General features: G+C 36.6%; 1 protein-coding gene across 1 annotated transcript in view; it reads left to right on the forward strand.

Moving 5' to 3' along the window:
* RET (ret proto-oncogene) overlaps positions 1-26,370 on the forward strand; it is an 87,950-nt gene that overhangs the window by 56,110 nt on the left and 5,470 nt on the right. Inside the window, exons 8-19 of the mRNA XM_042790319.1 lie at positions 875-1,000; positions 1,890-2,000; positions 5,638-5,757; positions 7,338-7,594; positions 8,823-8,970; positions 12,175-12,282; positions 13,833-14,047; positions 14,155-14,277; positions 17,177-17,247; positions 21,296-21,433; positions 23,393-23,492; positions 25,113-25,260. Of these exons, the coding sequence (XP_042646253.1) occupies positions 875-1,000; positions 1,890-2,000; positions 5,638-5,757; positions 7,338-7,594; positions 8,823-8,970; positions 12,175-12,282; positions 13,833-14,047; positions 14,155-14,277; positions 17,177-17,247; positions 21,296-21,433; positions 23,393-23,492; positions 25,113-25,260 (1,665 nt within the window). The remainder of the gene's footprint in view (positions 1-874; positions 1,001-1,889; positions 2,001-5,637; positions 5,758-7,337; positions 7,595-8,822; positions 8,971-12,174; positions 12,283-13,832; positions 14,048-14,154; positions 14,278-17,176; positions 17,248-21,295; positions 21,434-23,392; positions 23,493-25,112; positions 25,261-26,370) is intronic.

The following is a 26,370-nucleotide window of genomic DNA, read 5'->3' on the forward strand; positions in this document are numbered from 1 at the left end:
TGTGTGTCTGTGTGACCTTTATTTTGTATTTCACACATTGCAGTGGAAGAAAAAAAAAGAGTGTGTGTATATATATGAAACCACAAATCTCTGGCCTAAGTATATTTATTCAATCATCTTTCTACCCACTTCTCTCTCCAATTTTTCCTTTTTAAAAAAAAAAAATATTTTGCTTAACATTCATGTTGCATTTTCACTGACTTCATTTCACTGAAAAGTTCATAAGGGCAGAATGTTCTTCTACAAAAGCCACAGCAGAGGAGAATTACACTGGAAACATAATAATTACTCTACAAACCATATCACACTTTATGCAGAATCTTACAATTCTACCTGATAATTGCTTCTGTTCCTTTATACCATATCAGAACTCCTACGCCAAGAGTGAATGGGTAGAAAAACAAGAAACAAAAGCCTGCAGTAAACTTTTCTTTTTGCAAGACCCTTGTGCTGTCTGAGATTTCATTTCTAGCTAGTGCTATTACTGCATTAGTCCAAGTACTAAGTGTTTTCCCTTAATTAAAAGTTTTGTATGAAACTATAAAAAACTATGGTCTCCATTTTTCTGTTATCAGTATGTTAGCACATTTCTATGGTTCTAGTCATTGACAGTGTGCTATCAAGCAGAGATAACCATGCCATCATGATCTTCCTGTTTGTCTTTTATTTCACAGAAGAGAAACACGTGGGCTTTATTTATCATCTAAGTTTACTGATAGTTGGGCCAGTCAGTGTTCAGTCTTTCACTTCTTTCATCATCTTTCTTTCCTTGCTATCTACCCCTAAGAATGGAGTTTTCCTTCTGATTTGGGCTGACTTGCTTGTGTATTTATCTCCCTTGTCCTGAACTGACAGCAAACACTTTTCCCAACAGTTTTAAAAAAGGAAGAGGATTGTCCTGAGTCTTGTGCTGTGAGTAAGCACCATGCTGAATGTGAAGAGTGTGGTGGCCTGGGAGTGCTAACAGGAAGATGCCAGTGGAGACAGGGAAGTGGAAAAGGTACATTTCTGTTGTGTGAAATCAAGCTTCTGTTTAGTTATAATTGTGCATTTGACTTCCATAGATATAAACTGATTTATCCCAGCTGGACAACATGGTATAGTAAACTACACAGAAGCTGGGGCTAAAAAAATTAATCATAATAACCAAATGAAACATGTACTAGGAAGGAAAATGAGATTAAGCTGGAATGGTCATTCTTGATTTTATCCCTGGTGATGTTGAATATGATCCATAAAACACCAGGTGGTGAACTAGGTTTGCAGCAGTGTAACTAGAACGGGTGACTTGGCTTGCAAGATAATCTCTGCGACCATGAATTGAGTTTGGAACACACCAGTGAGCCTCTAAGCAGGTGTGCCCCAGCAGACAGTGAGCACAGCAGCAGTGTCTCTGCCGCCTCTATTTTCTGTGGTCTGTAGCACAGATCTGACAGGTGATGGTACTCTTGACTCTCCCAGAACAATGCTTCTGTGCCAATGCTTTATCTCTTCAAACTGCATGAATATCATAAATTCTCTTTGACTGCTTGTAATTTTCATATTCAAGTATGTGTGAAATTGCATAGAGACATCCTTAGTTGTGAAAGCCACTCTTCAGTCTCAAAATGGTTACATAGCTCTTTTTCAAGTCATACTCACTGTAACTGCGAATTACATGCCCATAGGGCTGTCAGAAGCAGAAAACATAGTGAAAAATATATTTCTTCCAGTTGCTTTTAGCTGTTGTCTTGCCTGTTACTTTAGCAGATGATATTTATATTCATAGATGTTTATTTTAAAAGAGAAGTAACCTGTGCTTTGGTGTGTCAGCATGCACTGAGAAGATGCAATAAACTTTCTTCAAAGCCTCATGGTATTGGTGCAGCTGTCTGTTTCTCTGTTAACAGGGATCACCACAAACTATTCCACATGCACTCCGAGTATCAAGACTTGTCCAGATGGCATCTGTGATGTGATTGAGAGCAAGGATCCAGCTGTGTGCCCCCAAGACTGCACAAGTATGGAAAGGTCTACTCCCTTGATCCCAGATACCTTTATAAGCTCGACATATTTTGCATCTCTGCATTGTCATACCTGTATTTGAATCATACGAGAGTTCTTTTTTAAGCAGTGTTTTAAACAGTGATGGAAAGCTAAGTTTTGCTCAGCAATTCTTATTCTGCTTCCCCTGTTAATTCACAGGTAGTGTTTTTCCACATTTGCTGAAAAGGTATAAGTTTTAGGCAAGTTAATGCCCTATTTCCAAACTTTAGCACAATATGATAGAAACCATGCCTATTTGAACTCCAATTTAAATAAGTAAGAAAAAATAAATTCCAATTTAAAATAAATGTGCTTACAGAGGATTATCTGGGGAAATGAACCTGGCCTTATTTGACAGAGGACCATCAAAATGATCCAGTGCCTTAGCTGTTTGAAGATACAGGCAGAGATTCATGTGAACAGCATTTATGAAGGAAGAATTGAAATGCATTTGTTTTTTCTTGAACACATCTTTCTACATTCCACTCACATACCTGCTCATACGTGCAAGTTCACAAATCACCCTGAAGATATAAAGGTTAGAAAAACAGTGTATTGCACTTGAGCAATTTCAGTCTTCTATGAGATGATAATTTTTAAGTGGATCTTTTAAACTATGAGTATCTAATTCAGGAATAAAGACACAGATGTTTCTTGAATAATAATTCTGGCTCTGACATTGTATACTCCAAGTTTACATTTTAAAATGGAGTCTTAGAGGAAATAGCATTTTGTTACAGGCTAGGGGTCACATTCTTTTATAAAACAAATGAATAAAGGACATCTTTGTATTTTGTACATGCAAGAATGAGATTGTGTATTGTAAATTACTTTTATTGCAAGGATAATTATTGCATTACAGTGCATAAAAACAGTCCTTAAAGTGGCAGAAATGCCTGAAGTGAATGCAAGTAACTTCTCTAATCATCTGAAAAGAATTCTTTATTGGTAATAACTGCAATCAGTTGTCATTCTAAAAGTGGAAATACTTGTGCCAGAGGCTGTAATGCTAAAACATGTAATGTGCAACATATGCAGCATCAGATGTTTGGATCAACAGAAGCCTGAAAGAAATGTTGTCTTATTAGGTAACAGAAGCAGGCAAGTAAGACAAGCTTTCAAGATGTTATGTATGCTTTTTTAATGCCTGAGTTGGATAATTTTGTACGTGATTTGACAGTTTAGAATCTGGCCTGGTGCCCAAAAGCAGTATATTTGCAGGCAAAGAAATTAGTGTGTTTTGGAAGCTCAAAGGTGCAGGAGTACCATAAAATCAGCGTCTATTGGCAGGGGACATTCTTTGGGCATGGCAAGCAATAAATGGAAAGCCCCAGATGCGTTAAGATCAAAGATATTAAGAACAGACAGTTGCTAAAATACTTACTTTTGTTATTCATTATAATGGCTGTGTACTTGAGTCCCCAAACTACTTTCTCACACTAACACTATGAATATTACATTCAAGGGCACTGGTGCTGTGGCTGTGCTGATCAAGTAGAGGCACCCTAACTGTATTCTAAGCGAGTGACTTTCTTGTAGTAAGAAGCTGCTTCGGGGCTGGTTGCAATGTGCAAATCTGGCTAAACATAAATGTTCAGTAGATGACTGATCTTTGTAGGTTCCTCTGAACTTTGGCTTTGTGATAATGAAAAAAAAAATAGTGCTTAGGCTTCTACTTTACTTTGGATGTCTTTGTTTTCAGTGGTAGTTGGACACTGTCTTTGGTTTTGTCCAACAACCAGTGTTTACTTTTTGAATTTCTGGAGTTCCTACATGGTATGGGATAGGGCCTTGGGTTTTCCTTTTTCCAAATGACCTTGAAGCAGGGAAGGCTCTTTCCCACCACAGGGCAATGAGAATAGCTGATGATTTAAAACAGGAAACACCACAAAATTCAAAACAATATCGGTAACTCTTGGAATTTTCCTACCAGAAATGCATTAATGAAAAATACGTTTTTTGGGTCTCTGGAATGCATATGGGAAGCTCCATGTTTCCAGTGTACACCTGCACTGACAAAGTACTTCTCCTTTCCCTGGTGTGTAAAAACCCTTTATCTTCAAATCCCTTGCTCAAGAACAGTTTAGATGGGACCTGCTTGTCCCTTGCTTCCCCCTTGTTCCAGGTCTTCAAACGTAGGCAGATATAGATAAATATATATGATTTCTCTGAAGCTAATGGAAACTTTATTTTATCACCTCTTCACAATTCAAAAAGTTGGCTGGTGGGATAGTAAAGAATTTTGGGGAACACTGATGTTTCTTCAAACAAGAAGTATAATCTCAGAGAGCAGTAACTCAGCACAGTCTTTTCCAAAATTAACCAGCTGAGCTTCATACAACTTAGTAAGTGTGGCCTCTAGAAAAATGGTCAAAATCTAAAAAAGGATGTTTGCCTTCATGTTGACAAAAAATATCCTCTTCCTCAATTCATGTTACACATCCAAGGAAATGTAGAAGCAGCACTGAGTCTGCTATCAACTTTGATGGGATGGAGGAAAATGAGTTGAAATAAAAGGAAGACTATATTGAAAAGAACTCGTTAATCTTCTGAATCCCTTTATGGTTTAGGTGATTTTTCTGAAATGCAGCTAAGCTTGCAGAACCTGATTGGTTTCTGTCTATACAATGCTGTTTGTGATTAAAGGCAGTTTATAAATTAAAAATGTCATAACTAATGGTCGTTTTTATAATATATGCAGAAAAAAAAAATACTTGGAAGCACAGTTGCAATTACTTTTCATTAAGAACTCCTGCTTGAAATCAAGGGTAGTTCTTTATGAGCTTCTGCACTTTATTCCTAATGTTAAACAATACATTTTTAGGTAATGAAAGAATAGGATTTTTTACCAGTTACACCTGGTACTTACTCTCAGTGCTTTCACTAGACTATCCCATGGAATTTCACAGATGTGATTAAGTATCATTATCTCCATTTGACAATGGAACAAATGATATCTAGAATGGTATGCTGACTTTTCCAAGGTAAGAGGAAATTGTCATCAGAACCAGGAATGAAACTGAAGTCTGTAGACCACTGGTCTGTACATCAACTCATAAGTAAAAATATACTTAAGACTAGAATGGAGAGAAACTAAAATGAGCAGACTAGAAAAGATATGTTAGGGAGAATTTTAAAATGTAAGATGACCTCAGTGATACAGAACCGTTATGCTTTATGAGGAAACTGAGTCAGGACAGTCATGAGATGATTGTTTGAGGTAGATATTTGATATTAAATAATGGGACTCCATATGAGGTTTTAAGTGGTAGATGAAATTAGGAAAGCGTCCCAGCTATGCAATTCAAAGAGAACTATTATATTTTTATTACAGATAAATTTTAATCCAGAGTCTTCTGTAACGTGAATAACTGCTAATCAGGGCTAATGTTAAAGCAATCCAAGGTCCCCTTATTTCAGAATCTCAGAAATTTCAGAATTTAGACTTGCCCCTAATTCTCAGAATCCCTGTCATTATTGCTGCACTGTGCTGTTAAATTTATGTCCCTGTTAAATTTCAGATGCATACTGGGATAAACCCATGGAAAACTCTGAGCCTTATTTTTTTGTAACTACATGTGAGAATCTGAACTTGTGTCTGTATTTGATTAGGTGGAAACATTATTGGTGGTCATGGGAAAGGCACTGGAAATCTTGGAATTAAGTCAGGACACGGTATTTGTTATTGCTTCCCAAGGCAGAACTGTTATTGTGAGAAAGATGATATCAAGGGTAAGTCTAAACATTATCTTCTGTTCTCATGTTAATCTTTTCCTCTGTATCTACCATCTGTTTAGATATATATACATGTATATATATACACCTATGCTCTGAACCTGTGGACATGTTAATAAGCAATATCTTTGGTCAGAGACTGCTAATATAAAATTAATTAAGAACTGGCACCTCAGAATTTCTAGAGGGGGTTACTTCTAGCCATGGCTAAAGATTCTTTTTTATCCATTACTACATGACAAACAGGTTGGTCGTCCTTTGATTTCCATCAACATTTGCACTTCAGTGAGACTCACCTCATATTTACAGAAACAACTAGGAGAATTTGAATAACAACTTCTATTCCTTTCAAGTAATTCCATCTTTCTAGTAATTTTTGAAAATCCCAGCTTCAAAATGTCAGAGATAGCCAGTACCCATTGTGTTAGGAGGAGCGGATTACTTTTTTAATTGACCTTTGTTTAAACGGGGAAGCTCTACGCAGTTGTTTGAAACAGGGTGATGGGGATTAAATAATGTTTGGTTTTATACTATTGCTAATAATAAACATAACATGAAATATTTTGCATCTCTAAAACTGAATTGTTTAGAATATATCTCAATTTGCTATTTTGAGTAAATTTTCTGTAGGCATAAGAAAAAGAGGAAGCATAAAGCTTTTTGCTTTTTTTTTTTTTTCTTGTTTTTTTTCTCTCTTTTTAAATTTCCTTTCTAGAATGGTATTGTGCTGTTTCCACTTACTTCTGAGGTACAGCTTGCAGATGTAGCTAAATTAACTAGGTATCTGAAGTCAGGATTATCTGATGAACAACAGTACAAAGGACAGTATTTTTCATCTCACAGTTTCTTCAGGAAGTGACCCCCTGGGGATCCTGTCTAAGGGCACTTAGAGTTAAAGAAACTTAGTTTCCAAAATAAGACACTAAAATTGCTTCTGCAAAAGGGGAAGTAGTAAATGGGGAGGAAAAGTAGTGCATATTACTTTAGAGGCAGTTGCAGCATTAAGCAATGTTTTCAGAAACAATTATTTTGTTAAATACAGAGCAGAAATATTTGAAGCCTCCTTATAATCTAAAAAGATGAAGAGAAATATTGTTTAATATCTAAGAATTGACATAATGAATTAATTTCATATTTGAAGAAGATTTTATTTGATGGGTTGAATGGCTCTAACATAAACTGTTGTCCATAAGCTAAAGTCAGTCATAGGTCTCCAGAGAGATAAGTGGTATCAGAAGATCAATATATGGTAGTCTGCGTCTTAAAGAAGAGTGTCAGGAGTAGCCTATGCCTATAAAGACAAGAAATATGATGTCAAGCTAGCCATCCTTACATTTATGCAGGCAGGTAGGCAAACAATTACCTGCTGGTGTCTAAAATAAAAAATAGAATTGGTAGGTGCAGTGGAAATATTTGCAAGTTCTCAGATTTCATTGAGATAAGCTATTAAGTTTTCCTCTAGATTTTTAAACCATTTTGAGTTCTGTTTCTGTCACACTTGTGTGCGTTATATGCACTGCCACAACAGAAGTAGGAGACAACAATCAAAGTTCTAAGAAGCTCTTCTTGGTCCACAGAGCAACTATGTGATGACGTGTGCAAGACTGTGATAGCAGGGGCAGTGCTGCTGTCCTTCATCATCTCTGTGCTGCTTTCTTCCTATTTCATCCATCGTTACCACAAGAATTCTCCAAAGCCACCTATTGCCTCTGCAGAAATGACGTTCCGGCGCCCAGCCCAGTCCTACCCCATCAGTTATTCTTCCACTAACGTCCGCCGGCCTTCTTTAGATTCCATGGAGAACCAGGTGTCTGTAGACACCTTTAAAATACCAGTAAGCCTGATGTCATTTTGCGTGCTCTTTTTGATGTCTCTCTTGTTCCTAAATAATGTTGTTTATGCATGCATAAACATAAAATGTTACAGAAATGCAATGTATTCATAGAGATACCCAACTCAAATACCTAAATTGGAAATCACATGTAAAGGCAAGGAACTGAAGATGCTTAATGAGTAATTGAGTAAACCATATAATTTACTCTGAGGCCAGTATATTCTTCTACTTTTGTTATATTTTAATATACTGTAACATCTTAGGTCTAATTTGAGCCTATGTTTTGTTTTGTTTTTTCTGAATGTAACACTGCATTTGACAGTAGTGTGGTTTTACTTTAACTTTGTCCAGTTGAATACTAATAATCAGCAGGTTTGTAGTCTCTGTGATGAGCCATAATACTACAACAAAGGTAAGTTTAAGACAAAACAAAAAACCTCACTGAGATCTTTTCCTGATTTCTGATATACAGGCTGTAGCTGTCAGTTGGAGTGGGAGTTCTACCCACATTTTAAGGATTTTTGCCCAGTCATACTATCATACCTTTAACCTAGTTTCTTCTGTGCTGAATCACATACTACTCGGGATGCCTGCCAGCCGGTGCATTTTCATGAACCAACATGGTAGAGAAACACTACCACTTTACATGATGTATGTGGCAACATCAAATCTATTTGACTGTTATATATGGAGGTCTTCACAGACCTTGTGCTCTGCTTGCTTTAGTTTCTTGTCTGGTTTGTACATCTGTCATCACTTTGCAACCTTAAGGCTTAATAATACTAATTTCATAAGAGGAGGATTGTTGTCTCTGAGGAAGTCTTAAGGGAAAGCCTTATTCTGTGAGTAAAACTAGTTTACTTCTTTGTGAAGTCCAAGGTCACATATTCATAGTTATTCTGAAAGCAAGTATTTATCCTGTATCACTTTGTTTTTCATTTGCACCCAATTTCCTAGACCTGTAAATATAATCCATTATCCATAAACTACGTGTACAGCTTATTTTGAAGGAGGTGTTTTCAAGGTAATGGAAAAACACTTGCAAAATACTTAGAGATTCAGAAGCTTTTATAGGTATACACTGATTGATAAAAAAAGCAACCAAACATTGTACACTGCAGTGTATGTATTGCTGAAGACTGTTCTCCTTTTGAATATTAATGCTTCTGATGCAGCAAGCCACTCCTCCTCTTATTTCATCTCATAGGTTTCCTTTTCTCTCCTGCAGGAAGACCCAAAGTGGGAATTCCCTCGGAAGAACCTAGTTCTGGGCAAAACTCTGGGAGAAGGAGAATTTGGAAAAGTTGTCAAGGCAACGGCATTCCGACTCAAGGGAAGGGCTGGCTATACCACTGTAGCGGTGAAAATGTTAAAAGGTACATTCCCATCTGGGTCTGAAATTATTTGAAAACTATTTTTTGTAAGCTCTGAATGGATTTTAGGAGGGACTAGCATGAAGGTAAAAGGTCAGCTAAGAACAACCAATGTCCCAGCCTCTATTTCTTCCAGCATTCTGTTATTTTCTGACAGATTTCTGACTTTAGGAGCTAGCATCACATTGATCAAAGTAAGTAATTTCCACAAGTAATTCTAATTCATTATGTGCAAGGACCTGCTGTCTTAACATAGCAAATGTATTTAATTTGGTTCGGTATTGATGGAAATATTGCAAGGGTTTGTTAAAGCTTATTTTTCCTCTTCCCAGTTTTCTTTGACAGAGCTTTTTAAATGAATCATGTTATAATCATGGCAAGAGACAGAACACACCTATTAAGTTACTTTTCTGATTGAGAATTCCATCTACTATTATACTTTCTGATCTGGTTTTCAATTACTGGGAATTCTGCCAAACTGGCTTGAATAGCCCAGTGCTGTCTTCTGGTGACTTCAGTTTTCCCTGAGACTTTAAAGCTGAGGAAAACAACGTATGCCTAGATAATGCTAAGATGATAACATGAGACCTTGAGCTCAACTATTCATTGCTGCTTATAAGTAACAACATGTCATTATAGGAAAATGTTATTACCTTTTCTAGTTTATGCAAGTGGAGTTTTACAAAAAAACCCAAACATCTGCTGCTGCTTGAGAGTGAAGATGCTGCATATCCCATCATTTTACCAAAGAAATAAATGCATTATGAATTGCATGCCTGCATTGCAGGAGGTTCACTGAAGAATAGCTCATATGGGGGAAGTCTAGGAACTAAGTTTTTTCAGAAGTGAAGACTTGTAATACTCAAGTAATGACCTGTGTATCATTATCTGTAGAATAGTCTTAGTCATTACTTCATTTCATATTTATTTGTGCACTTAGTGTCACTGTTTTTTCTAGCACATTTTCATCAACATGTGACTGAATTAAGATTCCAAGACATAGTGGTAAAAATGTTGCTTTTACTTGCAGATAATTTAACATTCAGCTTTCCCTACCTATTATGAAGGAAAGAATTGGCAGAATTGATAATGAGAAGGCGTAAGCCTTTATTTTAAGCATCTTATTAGAATAAATTGATCTGACATTTACAGTAGTACTTCAGGCTCTAATGAATCCCTTTGTAATGTAAATTACATTGGAGATAGTCACCTGAAATTCCATTTTCAAACTTGACTGTGGAGAACATTTGTCATTCTGCAAATATTTATCCATTGTTACTGCTTTAACTTTACTGTTAACACATGGCAACTGAAGTATAAGAAATATTGCATTAGTCCACAGGTCTCTGTAGTGCTGTCAGGAAATATAAGGGACAGTTATTGTGGGTCAGGCCAACATCACCCATTCTTTCTCTGTAACAGATGCAAAGGGGGTAGTTTGTCCAAGTATTAGGGACTCTACACTGCCTGATCTTTAAGGGAATTGTATGTATACCAGTATGTTAATGGAGGTAGCCTCTTGCTTACTGCATAAAAGATAATCTCCTGCCTGAGCTGTGTAGAAGGCCACAGTCTGTGGTTAAGAACAGACTAGGACTGGACTCTTCTTACTTTGTCAACTTGGCATTATATACTGGGGAGGGAACAGGGAGCAGGAAGTAATAAACTGAGCCAAAATAGTCTTGGAGCTATGGATGAAGGTTTAAAGGAGCAGAGGGATAATTTTTTCAGGTCATTATTAGCACTTTTCTCATATGAATTAAATGTGACCTCCTACATGATACAAATGCCCTCATTACAATAAAATTAAAGGGGAAAACACCATCCAGTACGTAAATAGACATTATTTGCAATTTGTAAAAAACAAATGGCATAAAGCTTCTGAGATAATTGTCTCCATTTATGAACTATCAAAGTTAGTTTTTCCAGCAGACAAACAGGCATATTATGTGGGGAAGCTTTTTCTGTTCTTGCACATGCTACACAGTTCCAGAGCTAGAAAAATAGGACCTCCTCACAGGCAATAAATTGAAGTTGTTCATTCCTGTTTTACGTAAATGCGTATTTTTTGTAGTCCCTATCAGTAGAGACCATCCAATATTGCACTCCTTGGGGTAGAAGACTGAGTGGAAGTTCAGACTATAAGATAATATATGGCAAATACAAACATATAGTAGAGCAGAATAGAAAATTGTCATGACCAGCACAAACTTATAGCATACCTATTTTAAATGGATATGTAAATAAATCCTTTGGTGCTTACAGCCTGTATGGAAAAACATACAGTATGGTACTAAAGAGCAGAAGCTGAGCTTGTTTTTTATTAGCCTTAAGTAAAGGTGACCACAGACTTGTCAACTGCCCAGTAATGACACTGTAGGAACTATCCAAGGAGGTTCTGTGTGTCAGAGAGATTAAGGATGAGGTAGAGAAAGGGTTACCTCTGACCTGTGGTGTCTTTATGACTAGGGATCTCCTTCAAGCCCCAATGTGTTCAAAGAGGAAGTTTGTTAGTCAGAATAATTCTGCAAAAACAAAATGCTTGAAAGGCTAAGAAAGCCTCTAGGGGCTATATATTGTATGATTCCCACTGACGTTAGAGAAGTCTGCATATGTGTCTCCCAGTAAAATCAATCTGAACTGTAAGTTTAGCTTCTGAACTCTACATCTGGATGTGTGCTACAAGTGCAAGCCAGTAGATTAGTGGATTTTTATTCCATCAGAAAATATATTTAGGAGGAGTAGGGCTATACCATGGGAGTTAAATGAGTCTTTTTTGTTTGATCCACATAAAATAGTGGCTTTCCTATGCTTCTGAAACATCAGTTGCACTGATTCACCCTAAAAAAGTTGCTTTAGAGCACTAGAAAAGGTCTGTAATAATTCCATAGCATCTGCAAGACATTACAGACTCTGGTCCTGATTCTTGGCTGACCTAATCTTTATTGCAGTCATTTGTATCAGGGCAGAGTGATGATTACAGCTGGTCACCGTGCCAGAACAGCAGCAGTCCTTTTCACTTGGTTCTGATATGAATGACTGTAGGATAGCAGAGATGGGGAAATTTCTCTCCCGTGGGGAAGTACGGAGTTTTCCAGCCTCTTGCTAATTCCAGGAGAAATGGTTGATCTCATACTTCAGGGGGTACATAGAGAACTCTTGACCGATGCTTTCCTAACCACAACTGTGTTTGGACACTTTCTGCAGAAAATGCTTCCCAGAGTGAGCTGCGAGATCTACTTTCAGAGTTCAACCTTTTGAAACAGGTGAACCATCCTCATGTCATCAAACTTTATGGAGCTTGCAGTCAAGACGGTAAATATTAGAAGCTCATTATTAAGATGAAAATGTCAAGCAAGGAAATAAAGAGCAGTTCATTGATGGGTTTGAACCACTGCTTAATAATTGCTGAGCACATTTAAATTTGCTCTGGCTGAAAAAATGAGGGACATATAAGAAAAGCAATGTTTGAAGGGAAGGGGAAGTGCTAATTCAGTGTAACTAAGCATTCTTCCTGTGGTTTTCTTCAGTACACATTTTGATTCTGAAGCTATTTTAAATTTAACCAATCTACTACCAGTTCTCTTCCAATCAATATATATTTTTATATAATGTTGATGGTCAGTATGTGTTTTCAAATATGGGTTATATTTGAAGTTTAATGGAGTTTTCATTATTGTTGTTACTCATGCTAGAACGATGCTCTGAGGCCTGAGCCAGAGAGTGAGATCTCCCTTTGAAAAACAAAGAAACAAAGATGACTACAGATCCTTTTTGTTAATATATATCTGGATAGTTAGACTGATACTTGGTTTTCCTCGTCTGTCACAACACTGTTATCTCCCTCTTGTTGTGAAATAGTTAAAAGCCACACTCATTGAAAGGTATATTTCAAGGGGGAAAATTTTCAGACACATGTATTATAAACTGCCAATGAAGCAAATTTCCATTGTTGTGCATAGGGAAATGACCTGAAAATTTCTGTTCATTTTAAATGAAGTTGCATGGCACTGTCTGCTTCCTTCTGCATCTGTAATTATGCAGCCCAAAAACACAGTATGCACTGTGCAGCCTTGGGCAAAGGCCTGCCTTCTTTGCCCACCCAGTTCTATTGCAATTGGGACTTTCAGTTGTAGACAGAGAATATAGTTCAGGACTGAGTCATCTCTGAGTCTTGTAAGGCAATGAACCAGAGGGGCAGGATATTTTTTTTTTTCTTTTCAGTACAATGTATTTTTGCATCCCAAAGGAAGTGAATTGTTTCTGAGTCACAGGCTTTTAATAAATATCAAGTTAATTCATTAGCGTATGAGGTGGGAGGACTTTGATACAGCAGACAAATGTATTTAGCATTAAAGCACTGAGTGGGTATTATTCATGTGGGTAATGGGGAGGAGAAACTAATGGATTGAAATGACAGAATATTTCTAAGTGCTCTGAAAAGGCACCTTAAGCACAACACTGGTATTAGCAGATGATTTGTGAGCTCAGTATCACACACTCCAGAAAATTATTTAGATTTCAATTTTTTTTAAAGAAGTTTTTCTAAGTTAGGCTGTTTAACAGATCTGATTTGTAAGGTTGTCTCTTTCTTTTTTAGTCTCAAATTATCTAGATGAGGGAATATAGGCAAGAGCCTGAATTCTGCTTTGATTTAGGCTGAAACTCATTCACTTTGCATGGATGATTTAAGCTAAAAATATTCTATGATTCCATGGCTGATTCAGTGCCTTTTACATGCAAGCCAGAAGTGTCTGGAGCCTCTGACTGTTCAAAATAATGCATTGATTAGAAGTGACATTTTGAAAAAAATTGAAATGGTTATCTATTGATTGTTTATTTATCAGTGTGTTTGTTTATTTCAGGCCCGCTGTATTTAATTGTGGAATACGCTAAATATGGCTCCTTGCGCAGTTTCCTCAGGGAAAGTCGAAAAGTAGGACCAAGCTATGTGGGTAGTGATGGCAACAGAAATTCAAGTTATTTGGATAACCCTGATGAGAGAGCCTTAACAATGGGAGATTTGATATCGTTTGCATGGCAGATATCACGAGGAATGCAGTACCTTGCGGAAATGAAGGTAGGGCAGTGTAACAGTGCTCTGAGCATGTCCTAGTGGTAGATGGATATGTTGGCAGCTGGTTCCTCCACAACAGAATAAATACTATTGTTGATTTCTTCCAAAAGCTTGTCCATCGTGATTTAGCAGCCAGAAATGTATTGGTGGCAGAAGGGCGCAAAATGAAGATTTCTGATTTTGGCCTCTCCCGTGATGTATATGAAGAAGATTCATATGTCAAGAGGAGCAAGGTACAGTGCATATTTAAAACAGTAGTGGGAATTATTACCTAATCAAGAGAATGAATTTATACTGCAGGACTTGAGCACAGAAGAAAAAGATAATAGCTAATATTTGTTAATTTAAAATAATTCTCCATTTTAAAGAAATAAAAATGAAGATGAAGCAAGATTATGAGCTTAATCAGTAGGACAGTAATATATATATATGTGTGTAAAAGATGTGTCACACTGAAGTCACCATTACTTCCTCCACCTCTTTTTGTTGACTCATCAACAAAAGCAATTTATTCCTAATATGTAAAAGTTGATAAAAGGAAGGGTCACTATGATAATTAAGGCCTTGGAGCACCTGACATGCAAGGAGAGGCTGACAGAGCTGAGTTTGTTTAGCCTGGAGAAAAGAGGGCTCAGGGGTGTCTTAGTGACGTGTATAAATACCTGATGGGAGGGAATAAAGCCAGCAGAGCCAGGCTCTTCTGACTGTGGCCCAGGTGCAGGACAAGAGAAAATAAGAGCTATTTTAAACATGAGAAATTATGTTTAAAGAAAGGAGAAAACTTTTCTGCCATTACAGTGATTGAACACTGGCACAGGCTGCCCAGAGAATCTCTGACCCTGGAGATACTCAAAACCTGGCTGGAAATGGTCTCAAGAAATGTGCTGTGGCTGACCCTGCTCTGAGCAGAGGGTGAGGTCCCTGCCCACCTTGACTGTTCTGTGATCTGGTGAAAAGTTGTAAGAAAATATAAAGAGCAGGATGAGATCTGCTGCTTTTTAAAACCAATTTGCCAAATAGTCTGTAATAAATTATTTCTTAAGGCTAGAGACTTCACACAGGATGCTTAAAAATAGCATGTGTTTTGTTAATGTAAATACAGAAGAATGACACCTTTTTTCATTGCAGAAGCTTTTAACTTATTAACCTTTTTACAGGTCGAGAGCAGCCCATTTTTAAATGAGGTGGGCTTTCTCATTTATCCAGTTTCTCATTACACTGCTTGAAAACACAAACAAAAACCACCATAGTTTTTCTCTGTCTCTTTTCCTGTTTATAATTAAAAATATAAACAAATCCCAAGGAGTTGAAAAAAAATGCAGACAATTTCTATAAAGGTCCTAATTTCAGGAACTATCACATCTATGCAGAAGACTTGAAGCAAAGCCCCCCTACAAATACTTACAAATGTACAAAAGATACCAAATCTTAATCAAAATGGTACCTCATAGGTCAGCATAGATCAGGAGCTAATGCTACCGGCCAGAAGTTATTTAAAGCAATTCTATTTTGCCTGCCACAGTAAATTATTGTCAGGTGCCTGGATACAGTTCTGTCTGCTCACAGTGCTCATGGCAGGATTCAGCATATGGTAACGTTTCACCTGTATAGCTGTGCAAAGGAAATTTGATGGAAAGACGAGTTGTTGGGTCACGTCACTACTTCCCTGAAAAGCAACACTTGAGCATAACAATTTTGAGACTAAGAAGATAAGTTAAGGCTTGTAATTTATTTTTTCTTGTAAAAAATACTGTCAAATACAGCGAGCCAAATCCCGCTCTCTGTCTGTTTGCATCCACCTGTCACTGACATGAGCAGTACTTTTAAAGTCAATCCCAGGCCAGACTGTGATGTTCACTAACACCACTTTCTATTGTCTCTTTCTAAGACGAGTAGTGTTGGTTCAGTTTCCTCTATGACTTAATATGAAAGAGTTACCGACAGAATTTTTTACATGTGAAAATTTCAGAATTTTATAAAAAGATTTCCATAAATACTGTGAATTTTCAGTTTAGCTTTCCCTGGTTTTTTTTTTTTTTTTTTTTCAGGCATTTGTGTGAATGTTCTCTAAGTCAAAATAGGTTGTGAAGAAGAAAAAAACATTTGGAAGAAATGATCTTATGTAAAAGGGCTTTGCCACATTCATTAGCTATCTTCTGATGGGTTTCACATTGATCTATATCAGTTGCTCTGTATTTTAAGAATTATGCATTTACATAAAGGCAGTTTCATTTTATTTGGCGGGGTGTTGATGTACTGAATGGATGCTTTCTCTCTACTTTTGAGACACTTGTTGCTGTAGTATTATTCAGAGCCTAACAAGCATCTGTCTGCTTGCATAGGGAAAAGAAAAAATTGAGAGGAAGGAAGAAGGATAAGTTTCAAATTCTACTGAAACAGTTGCTGCACATATATATATATATATACACACATATATATATAAATGTCATGATAACAAGAAGTAAGGCATATGAATGCTAGTGATATTGTGAGGGTTATGAAACATTTTGCAAATTTTGCAAAGCTAGATTTTCATGAATATCTTGGGCACATTTATCCAATTTTATCAGTGAATTTCTGCCAGTGGGAAGTAGCAACTTCCAGATTCAATTTAGTAATCAGTAACAGAGTATGACTATCTGGATACAGTTCTGAAACCAAAGGTATCTTAACATCTAGGTGCTTCCATTTATGCATCATCCCTGATATAAAAGAGATAGCTATTCCTCTTGAATCATCATTCCCCATCCTTTTTTTGCATTTGCATATTTCCCAAAAGCAATGCAAAGACAGACATTCATGTTTGAAGAATATAACTCTTTGGATGAAGCTCTTTGTTAAGAGGCGAGTTGAGTTCATCCAACTTAAACTGGTGACCATCTGGGAAAAAAACAGAGAATTTACTGCACATAATTAGATTACTGAAGTGTGTGGAATGAAACAAATGAGTGATTTTAAAAAATCTTACAGTTATTCTCCTCACTGTTTTTCTTATGAAATGCCAAACCTTTCAGTCCACTGGAAAATAATAGAGTATGGATAGAGTATCTGTTATGGTTTTGAAGACTGGTTTTCCACTTGGAAACTTAATTTTCTGACCAGCAATTGCATTGTTGCTTTTTTTCCTCCTAGGGTCGGATACCTGTTAAATGGATGGCCATAGAGTCCCTATTTGATCACATCTATACAACACAAAGTGATGTGTAAGTGTAAATTCTTGCATTCTTTCTGGTTTATGTGCTTGTTTGAGGAGATGAGGGGGGAAGCACAACAAGGTATGTAGTAGCCAAAGCTACCACTCTCACAAAGAGACGTGAAGAACACAACCTGGGTGGCATCATCAGCTGGAAATGACACATAGGATTTTTGCGGTTGAATAAAATCTGAAGAAAAGAATATCAGAGGTATTTAGGTATAAAATTCCCACTGAAATCAACAAGGGTTGGATCTTTTCATGTAACGTGGTTGCCTTTGAATATATAGACACAAATTATTAGTCTTTGTTAAAGGTAACAGTCATGCCCAAACTTCCCAGTTCCTGTGCATCACTTGTCTGTAACACTTGCTGGCAGATGAGGGATGGGGTGAGAATAAAGGAAGAAGAATTTAATGCCTGGTCTCACTCCTATTGAAATCAATGACAAAACTCCAATTAATTTTAATGAGAGCCAGCTCAGACCTTAGGGGAATAGTCTGGTTCCAGTGCCAAGATGCAAGTTCATTTGCACGATTATGGAAACAGATCCTGAAGATGGACATGCTCTTATCTCCACCTGATGATTAGGTGGCAAAGCAACCACAGATAAGCTGTTTTCATGTCTGAGAAGTGAGGGAGCCAGTCAGACAAGTGTTTGTATACATTTAACTCGGGATCAGATACTCCCCTTCCTTTTTCTGTGGGATGAAAGGTGTTTGTGACTAGTCACCAGGCAGACACTGTAAAACTAAGTGTTATTTATTTAGGAGAAAAACCTCTAAGGGACTGCAAAATGTGCAGGACTTAAGCCTGATTTTCTGCTATGTAGCATTTTGGGTAGCTTTTTGATACCTTCCAAGTTTCCCTTGAAAGAGGATGTGATTCAAGTAATGTTTTCATTAAACTCAAATGGAGTAAAACATACCAATCTCAGTGACACTTCACTTTGGGGGAAAACATTCGATAATAGCAGTATGTGCAAATATGAACCTTTTGATTTGTACTTCTAAAATTATTTACATTCACTTTTTACTCTTCTCTCTGCAGATCAGAGCAGTTTTAGTGAAATAAAATAACTTGCTTGCTGTGGATATTCCTTGCAAAATGAATTTCCAAAATACTTTCATTTATTTTGTTTCACTTGCAGTAAGAAAAGAAAAAAAGATTGGGGTAATTCTTGGGACAATGTCACTTCTACCTCGGTCTGCTTACAGGTTTCTCTGGGTCTCTCTTCATCCTTCTCAGAGTATTATTTGTGCTGACCTGCTCCTCTACAATGACTCTTCCCAGAGAGTTGTTAAAATCCTTTGAAAAACTTCTTAGTGCAGTTTAATTTCTTCATTTTTTGCAAAACAGATTTGTCACTATGGTTTGGGGTCAGAACAGATTGTGTTGTCATGTAACTGCCTCCTCTTTGATTGTTGATTGATCTTCTGGATCCAACACCATTCCTGCTTGTTTGTTTTCCTGATGGGCTGCTATTAAGCCCAGGAGCCCATCTCTCGTACACGTGATACAACGCCACGCAGAGATTGCCCAGCTGGCATCAAGCAAGGTAGCTCAGAGCCCTGGGCAGCACGCTCATGCTGTGCAGATTTACTGCTTCCCAGACCAGGATTAGTATCTTCGTGTAAAGCCATTCTGATTTACCAGCTTTCTTGGAGATGCATCGGGTATTCTTAGCAGAGCGCTGCTCTGTGCTTTGTAACTCTGCTTCAATACAATGGCATAAAAGGTCTAAATACCCGCCACACTTACACTGTCCCTTTGTCTCACTGGTGAGGTCACCTTCACTATTCATGTCATTATACATGAAGTAATCTAAGAGTGTTATTATAAGTTCTTAATTTAGCCAAGTCCCTACAGAACAGTACCGAGACACACAGAGAGAGTGTGTCTCAGTACACAAATCCTCTTGAGCACTAGGTTCCGTGAATGCCATTCCAACAGCAGCAAACTGACAAATGAAGTACTTTTTTGCAGCACTGACCGTTCATTTAGATAATTACACTCACTTGAAAATATTATTTTATGAATATTATTTGTTGTTTGTGGTAATGCAATTATTAATATACTCAACAATCATTCCAATATGGTGGGTGTGGGGGTTTTTTTGATACTCTGTGTTTTTATTTTCCAGCCTCTTCCTTCTAAAGCCTTTCTGTATAGTTAGTGGCTAGCAGTGCTTAGTACAGCAGTACCACTTGCCAGCATTTACAAAATCCCGGTTTTGCTTCAGGGGTCGATGACATCAGTGGAAAGCTAGCCTACTGTCTTCCTCTTCACATATTTTTCTTTCCTGGATTTTTCTGATCACATTTTTATTCAGCAGTAAACACAGCACAATGGGAATTTTTTCTTCTCCCATTTCTCCTCTCACAGTATTTAATTTGTATCATGTTTTGAAAGCACTGCAGCATTCTACAGCATTCTATGCTAATTTTCCTGTTTACTAAACAACTTTAAGAGATTATTCATCTGATCCCTCCTTCCAGATTCTGTAAAATTCCTCTTAAGCAGAAGAGGTGGATTTTAAAAATAAAACATGCCACACTACAAAGTTTATTTGAATTAATCATGGACAGAATTATAACCTGATGGCAGAGCATAATTGGCTTCAAAAAGGGTATGAGAAGGTATATTAATAAAGTAAATGAAAATGCCATAAATATTCATTAGCTTCCAAGAATGTGCAGAGTGATTAAAAATTAATTCATTGAATGGCATTAGGGAGAAAAATGACAACATACCACTTAGGACTGTGTGAGACTCCCATGGGCTTCTCTGCCCATTTTGGAAGTTTTATTGCTGTACTTCTGGGGTTACCATTGTTCTTTAAAATGTAAGAAACACAGGTGGAATGTCATCAGACAGGAGGTGAGGCTTGTGGCTAACCTTTTGAGATGGAATTTTCAAAGGAAATTAGACACTGTCGTTTGGTTTGGCATTAGGTGCATAACACTAAAATCTTAAAAGTGGAGTTTTTACAGAAATTACCCAATGATGAGAGCACAGAAGCTAACATTTGTCATAAATTGTATGTAATTTCCTTTCAGATGCATCCCACTGAGTATCCCCTTTGAGTAAAACAGTGTTGGCTGGTTTCCTTCATTTTGAACATCCAAATTTTGGCAGTTTTGTCAGTTGAACAGATTCAGAGTGATTTATAGCTTCTTTGTGTCTCAAAAAAGTCTTCCACTAAGAAAAGAAAAACATTCTTGCCTCTCTTCTCCTGGTCTGCCCTCCAAAAATGGACTAATTTAATCCATCTAAATATTTCCAACCCATTAAGGACTTTTTGTTAGAGCTTATCCATAAAGTAGGTTTAAAAAGTTACCATTTCTTCTGTTCATTTCAGAAAACAGTTTCTTCTGTCTTCTGTTCTACATTAAACAGTATTTTAGGCATTTGGTATTTCCAGAATAAATTCTTTCCTCTTCTTTCATCAACTCTAAGAAGAAAATGAAGTCCTGAATCACTGAAATGGCCCAACAGACCAGCTGGAATCAAAGGTGTTGCTTATGATTGAAATAAACACATTATGTATATAAAGAAACACCACCTCATAGTCAAGACATCAAACCTGTCCCCTGATAACTGGATGATCCAACCTGTGAAAATGTAGACAATTATTTCTGAATAAGACTATAAGGGCTAATTAGGGAAGTTAGACTCCCTCTGTAGCCAAAGGAAAAAGAGAGGTACCTCCAGGAGCACCGTACGGAAGAGGAACAAGCCTTTGGGCTGGGCCACCATGGGAGGGACTTTCTTTCTGCTCTCTAGAGAAGATGGGCCTTCCCAGGATACAGTTAGCTTTTGTCAATGGATAAAAGAGGAGTATCACCTACCTCTACTGTGTTGGTTGCTAATCTTTTTAATGAACAGTATTTAGGAACAAGGATGGCCCTTTATGCATCTGTACAGCCCCTCTGACTCAGCATTGTTTTAAATTTGCTTGGGTTCTCAAAACACTAAAGAGAGATTTGTTGGGTGAAAGCCATGCTAAGCTCTTGAAACCTACCACTCTAAGTAAAAGCTCATTTTCTCTTTTTCAGATGGTCATTTGGAGTCCTGCTATGGGAGATTGTAACTTTGGGAGGCAATCCCTACCCAGGTATTGCTCCTGAAAGACTCTTTAACCTTCTAAAAACAGGCTATAGAATGGAGAGACCAGAAAACTGCAGTGAAGAAATGTAAGTAGCTCTTGATCTGATTAGATAAAATATCTCTTGAATAAATGCATTACAAAAAAAAAAAAAGGTTTCAATAAATACCATGTAAATACTATTTTGTATATCTCAGAGGTATAATCAAAATATGTAGTGCTCAAAAGAATGTAATGAAATTAGTGAACAGTAAAATGCGGGAAAAGAGTTGCCAACAGAATGCTTGCTGCTTCATCCAAAATATTTGTAAGATATCAAATAACACACTTGCCAAACAATTTAAAAAGTTTGAATATTCAAAACTTTTGAGTGTGGGGGGAGGAGAGGGATTTCAGAAAACACAGTGGTAGCTGAAATATTCAAGAAAATGTTTCAGTACTTTTCTGCACATGAGATAGGTGTCCCATCCACAGTCATTGTCTATTAGCTTTCCTGGCATTACATAGGAGAAATGATACCTTGACCGAGAAATCTATACCCTAGAAAACAAAAAGCTTCTGTGACTTGATAAGCCCATAGAAATTTCTTTTCTGTTTGGACACAGTTCATATTTTATTGGCGGATTTATTAAAACACTCTCGATGTGAAATAACTTCTCTCTGTGGTTCTTCCATGGCATTTGGAGATAAGGCATGATTTTATGTTCGGCCTGCAAATCTGGTCATGGTCAGGTTTCTTTAGAAAGTTACCAGACTGTAATCACTATGACATCTCTTTTGACTGATTTTCCATATGAAGGATACTTTGGTCACATCCAGGCTGAGAAAATACAGTCTAAATAATACTTTTTTTTTTTTTTTTTTTTCTTTTAATACCATATACAGAGAAAAAGCATTAAGGGTTTCTGAATTTAGGGCAGGGTAGAAGTTTGCAAGTGTCACTGGCAAATATCCTCTAGCAGGTGCTTAATTTTTCTTTGTTTCATCTCAACAGGGAGTAAGACCTAATTTCTCAGCCATCTATCATTGATAATTATTAGGTTAGGTAAGCTGACCATGTCTGAGGTTCTTTTTTTATTCAAGCCACATCATGGTTTTCTGACTGGTTCAGATTTTTTCTGTTTTGCTCAGAAATTTTTCTGACAGCTTTTGAGAGCCCACTTTAAGGACCATTTTTCTTAAATTGCATTCTCTGCTTTATCCAGTCAAGTAAGAGAGAGATCATGGATGAGGGCATAAAATGCAATCCTTTTCAATAGCTTGCTGTAGTTCTTGTAGCCAACAATTTCGACAATTACAGCAATTCTGTGACTGGATCACTTGGTTCTGAAAACAGTTGAGCTAGAAAAATAACATGAACAGCACAGGTTGGAGAGATACACAATCAGAACTTGTCCAATGTCTGCCTTATAGTCACTCAACTATAAAACTATTTCTGCTCCATTTAATTTCCATGCTGTATGCTATAGAAGGCAGTTAAAGACAGAGTAAGAATAGATATAATAAAAATATCAATAATAGAAGTAATCAAAAGAATGTTAGTTTGTGCAAATAGATTAGGCTTCACTTTAAAGAAAAGTTTACAGAAACTTTTCAGAATTTAAACGAAAGAAGAACAAAATTCTAATTTCTGATATAACAGCAGAGTTTTTCAGGTTGAGAGATGCATGTCAGTGATGATACACAAATTTCTTCAAAATCATACACAAACAAAACCAATTAGAAATCTGGCATGCTGCCTACACATCAGGTGGTCCTTTGAGAAAGTGAGAATAATGAAATAAACCTAAGACCACTGTCCTTCAAGGACAGCCAAGCACATCATCATTTAAACTCATAAAGACTCATGGAAGTAAAAGCCCGTTCTTGTGAAAGTCAGTTGTTGGTTCAAGAGAATGTTTAACAGAACATACAACAAAGATCGATGTGCTTGTGGATGGCCTTCATGCTACAATTTGACTTCAGTACTATAAATTATTTAAGAAGAAGCACTGACTCACTTCTAACAATTTGGGTGGGGTTTTTTTCACCTTGTGGTGGGTCACAGGTACAACCTGATGTTGCGCTGTTGGAAGCAAGAACCTGATAAAAGACCAACATTTGCTGAGATCAGCAAGGAACTGGAGAAAATGATGGTGAAGAGTAGGGTAAGTAAGTGTGGGAAAGCATAAGTTTTTGAAAGTTGTTGTGATCATCTGAGTTTGAATATACAGAAATAATGATTTTTTTTTTTCAAAGCAAAGTAATTTAATCAAATTTTGAAGCACTTATAGATCTAGTTTCTTCCAAATGCATCCAGTTTTTCAACAGCAGTACTACTTCATACAGTGGCTTTGGTGACCTCAGCCCTAAATGCAGATGAGTTAAACTTAATCTGTCTAACTTCCATAAATTTAAAAAAAAAAAAAAAAAATACTGTGAAACATTACTCCTAGATTGCACTCCTGAATAAGTAACCCTCGGAATTCTGGAACTAGAAGAATGCAGTATTTGTTTGAAACTGATTTAGTTATATGATGATAGCAACAGAGATACAAAAGCTATATGATTCCACCACTCTAAATTACTTTAAAATTGTTATAATCCTGTACAGACTTTCTTTGAATGAATGGATGCTGCGGTCTAAAAATAAGTCCAAGTTGCATATATTTATAAAATGTATGCATACCTGCTTGTACATAAACACATAATTTTTTTTTTTAAAATCTACTAGTTATGGGAAGGTATCAGTTACAAATGAAAAGCAGAAGAAATACAGCAACCGTTATAAAATTTGAGAATGTGATGGCGTAGACATTGGGTTCCAGAAGGACTAATAAATGGGAACAGTTTTGTTCAGAATGTGAATGTAAAAATAAGTTCTAAATTAAAAATGGCAAACTGAAAATTCTAGGCTGTACATTAAATCACTCTGACTTGTCAGCCACTAACTTTGAGCTGCTGAGAATCAATATGCCAACCAGCTGCATGTCCAGTGAAGGACTTGTAATGCAGAGGCTGGCAAGTTTTCTGACATTTTCATTGTAATTAAAACCAAAGCCAATCCAAAAAAGAGCTCAACAAATTAGTAATTTTTCTTCTTGCCTTTCTGCATGAAAAATTCTGAAGATTTTTCAATTTATAAAATTGGGTAACTACCTTTTTAAAGTTTAATTTCAGTAAAAATCCAAAGTAAAAGCCATTTTGAAACAAAAAAATATATTTCAGATTAGTTGAAAATGCTTCACATTTGTTTTTTGCATCAAAGCAGTTCAGCAGTATAGATGAAAACCTATGAATTCTTATGGTTGACCTAAATATTTTGTTTTAGAACAAGAGCAGCAAAAGCTTTATTTGGCAATATTTACACAGCTAATTTTATACATGCTTTTGTAAAATGGTGAGAAGATCTGAGTACCTTCTCCTTTAAGCGTGCATATGTATCTCTATATACATATATATTTCAGGCATACATATGTATCAGACATAATGGCAACTGAAGGTCAAACAAATCAGTTAGCACAGCATTTTAACTTCTTGGTTATTTTACTGATGTGTAGAATTAAGTAAGGTAAGTATTAATATGTCTCTAGCAAATCAGATGCTTCCAAAGATGCTATGATTGCAGAAAGGGAGACCCTACTCAGGTGCCAGAGGTATCAAAAGACAAATGCAGTGGGGTCTCTAGTTACTTGTTTTAAAGAAATCAGATGCACATTTAGTCTTTATACCCAGCCAGCGACACTGCGACATACGCTAACCCAGCTTTTTCTGTGTTCACTTCTTAGGACTACTTAGATCTTGCGGCTTCCACGCCTTCCGATTCCTTACTTTATGATGACGGGCTCTCAGAAGAGGAGACACCACTCGTGGACTGTAATAATGCTCCCCTCCCTCGAACCCTCCCTTCCACATGGATTGAAAACAAACTCTATGGTAGAATTTCACATGCATTTACTAGATTCTAGCAACACAAAAAAAAAAAAATGATTTTTCTTCTGCACTGTTCTCAGACTCTGTAACCCCATTACAGTGTTCCTTGTCTGAATGAAGCCAATCAAAATTTGCTTGGAAGCTTCTTTTGGGTTTTTTTGTTTGTTTGTTTTTTGTTTTGTTAATGTCAAAGTTTGCATCAGGATCATCCTTTAGTCATTTTGCAGTTGTGTTTAAAATAAACATTTTTAAAAGGATGTGAAAATAAGTAAAATGACTAGATATCATACAGTAAAAGAAAAAAAAAAAGATCAGGGAAGTTTACTCAGGGGAAATATAAAATGCTAATGAGATCTAATTCAACTATCCTGTTGGGGGAGGCTAGGAACATTTAAAGTATGTTAGATTCTGCACCTCTAATTTAAGCAATAGTCTTTTTTTTAAAAAATACTGTTTTTTGCCATAGCTCAATGATAGGACCCATCTGCAACATATTTCATTTATCAAGATAGATTTTTAAACTTCAGCTGCTGTTAATGCATTCTGGATCCATAAGCTGAAATGTCTATTTAATGTATCATAGAATGAAACCAGAGTATTATATACAGAAGGTAGAAAAACTGTATGTAAGTATTATATACAAAACAAATCAATATGTAAAGTCCTTTGAAAATTGAATTAATGATGGGCATTTTGAAAATACTCAGCTGTTTTCACGTCCTTTGATTTATTATGAAAATATCAGTACTAAACCTTGACTGAATGATGTAGCAAGTGTTTTTAAAAAGAACATGTGCTTTCATATTGTGATGGTGAGATGGACAGTAAAAATGGTTCTTGCCAAAACTCCTACATTTTGTCTTCTGATTAAATATTCTACATGTTTTTAGATATTTACTAACACCACAAATACTTTTTTCATTCTTCAGGCAGTATGACTTTTGAAAAGTTGGATCTTTTAGCTTAAAAGTTGCCATTAATACATGGCTTTGGGTCTATTTTTGATCTATACCCTAGCTATAATTTTCTTTAATAGGTTCCCTCAACTCACGTTCACTTTGGGGCACTTAGTGGCCAGATTGTTAAAAGAATGAAGTAACAGAAAAAGTTGCC

This window comes from Tyto alba, unplaced genomic scaffold (assembly GCF_018691265.1).
Source record: "Tyto alba isolate M040663 unplaced genomic scaffold, T.alba_DEE_v4.0 Super-Scaffold_1, whole genome shotgun sequence".
NCBI classification, from domain to species: domain Eukaryota; kingdom Metazoa; phylum Chordata; class Aves; order Strigiformes; family Tytonidae; genus Tyto; species Tyto alba.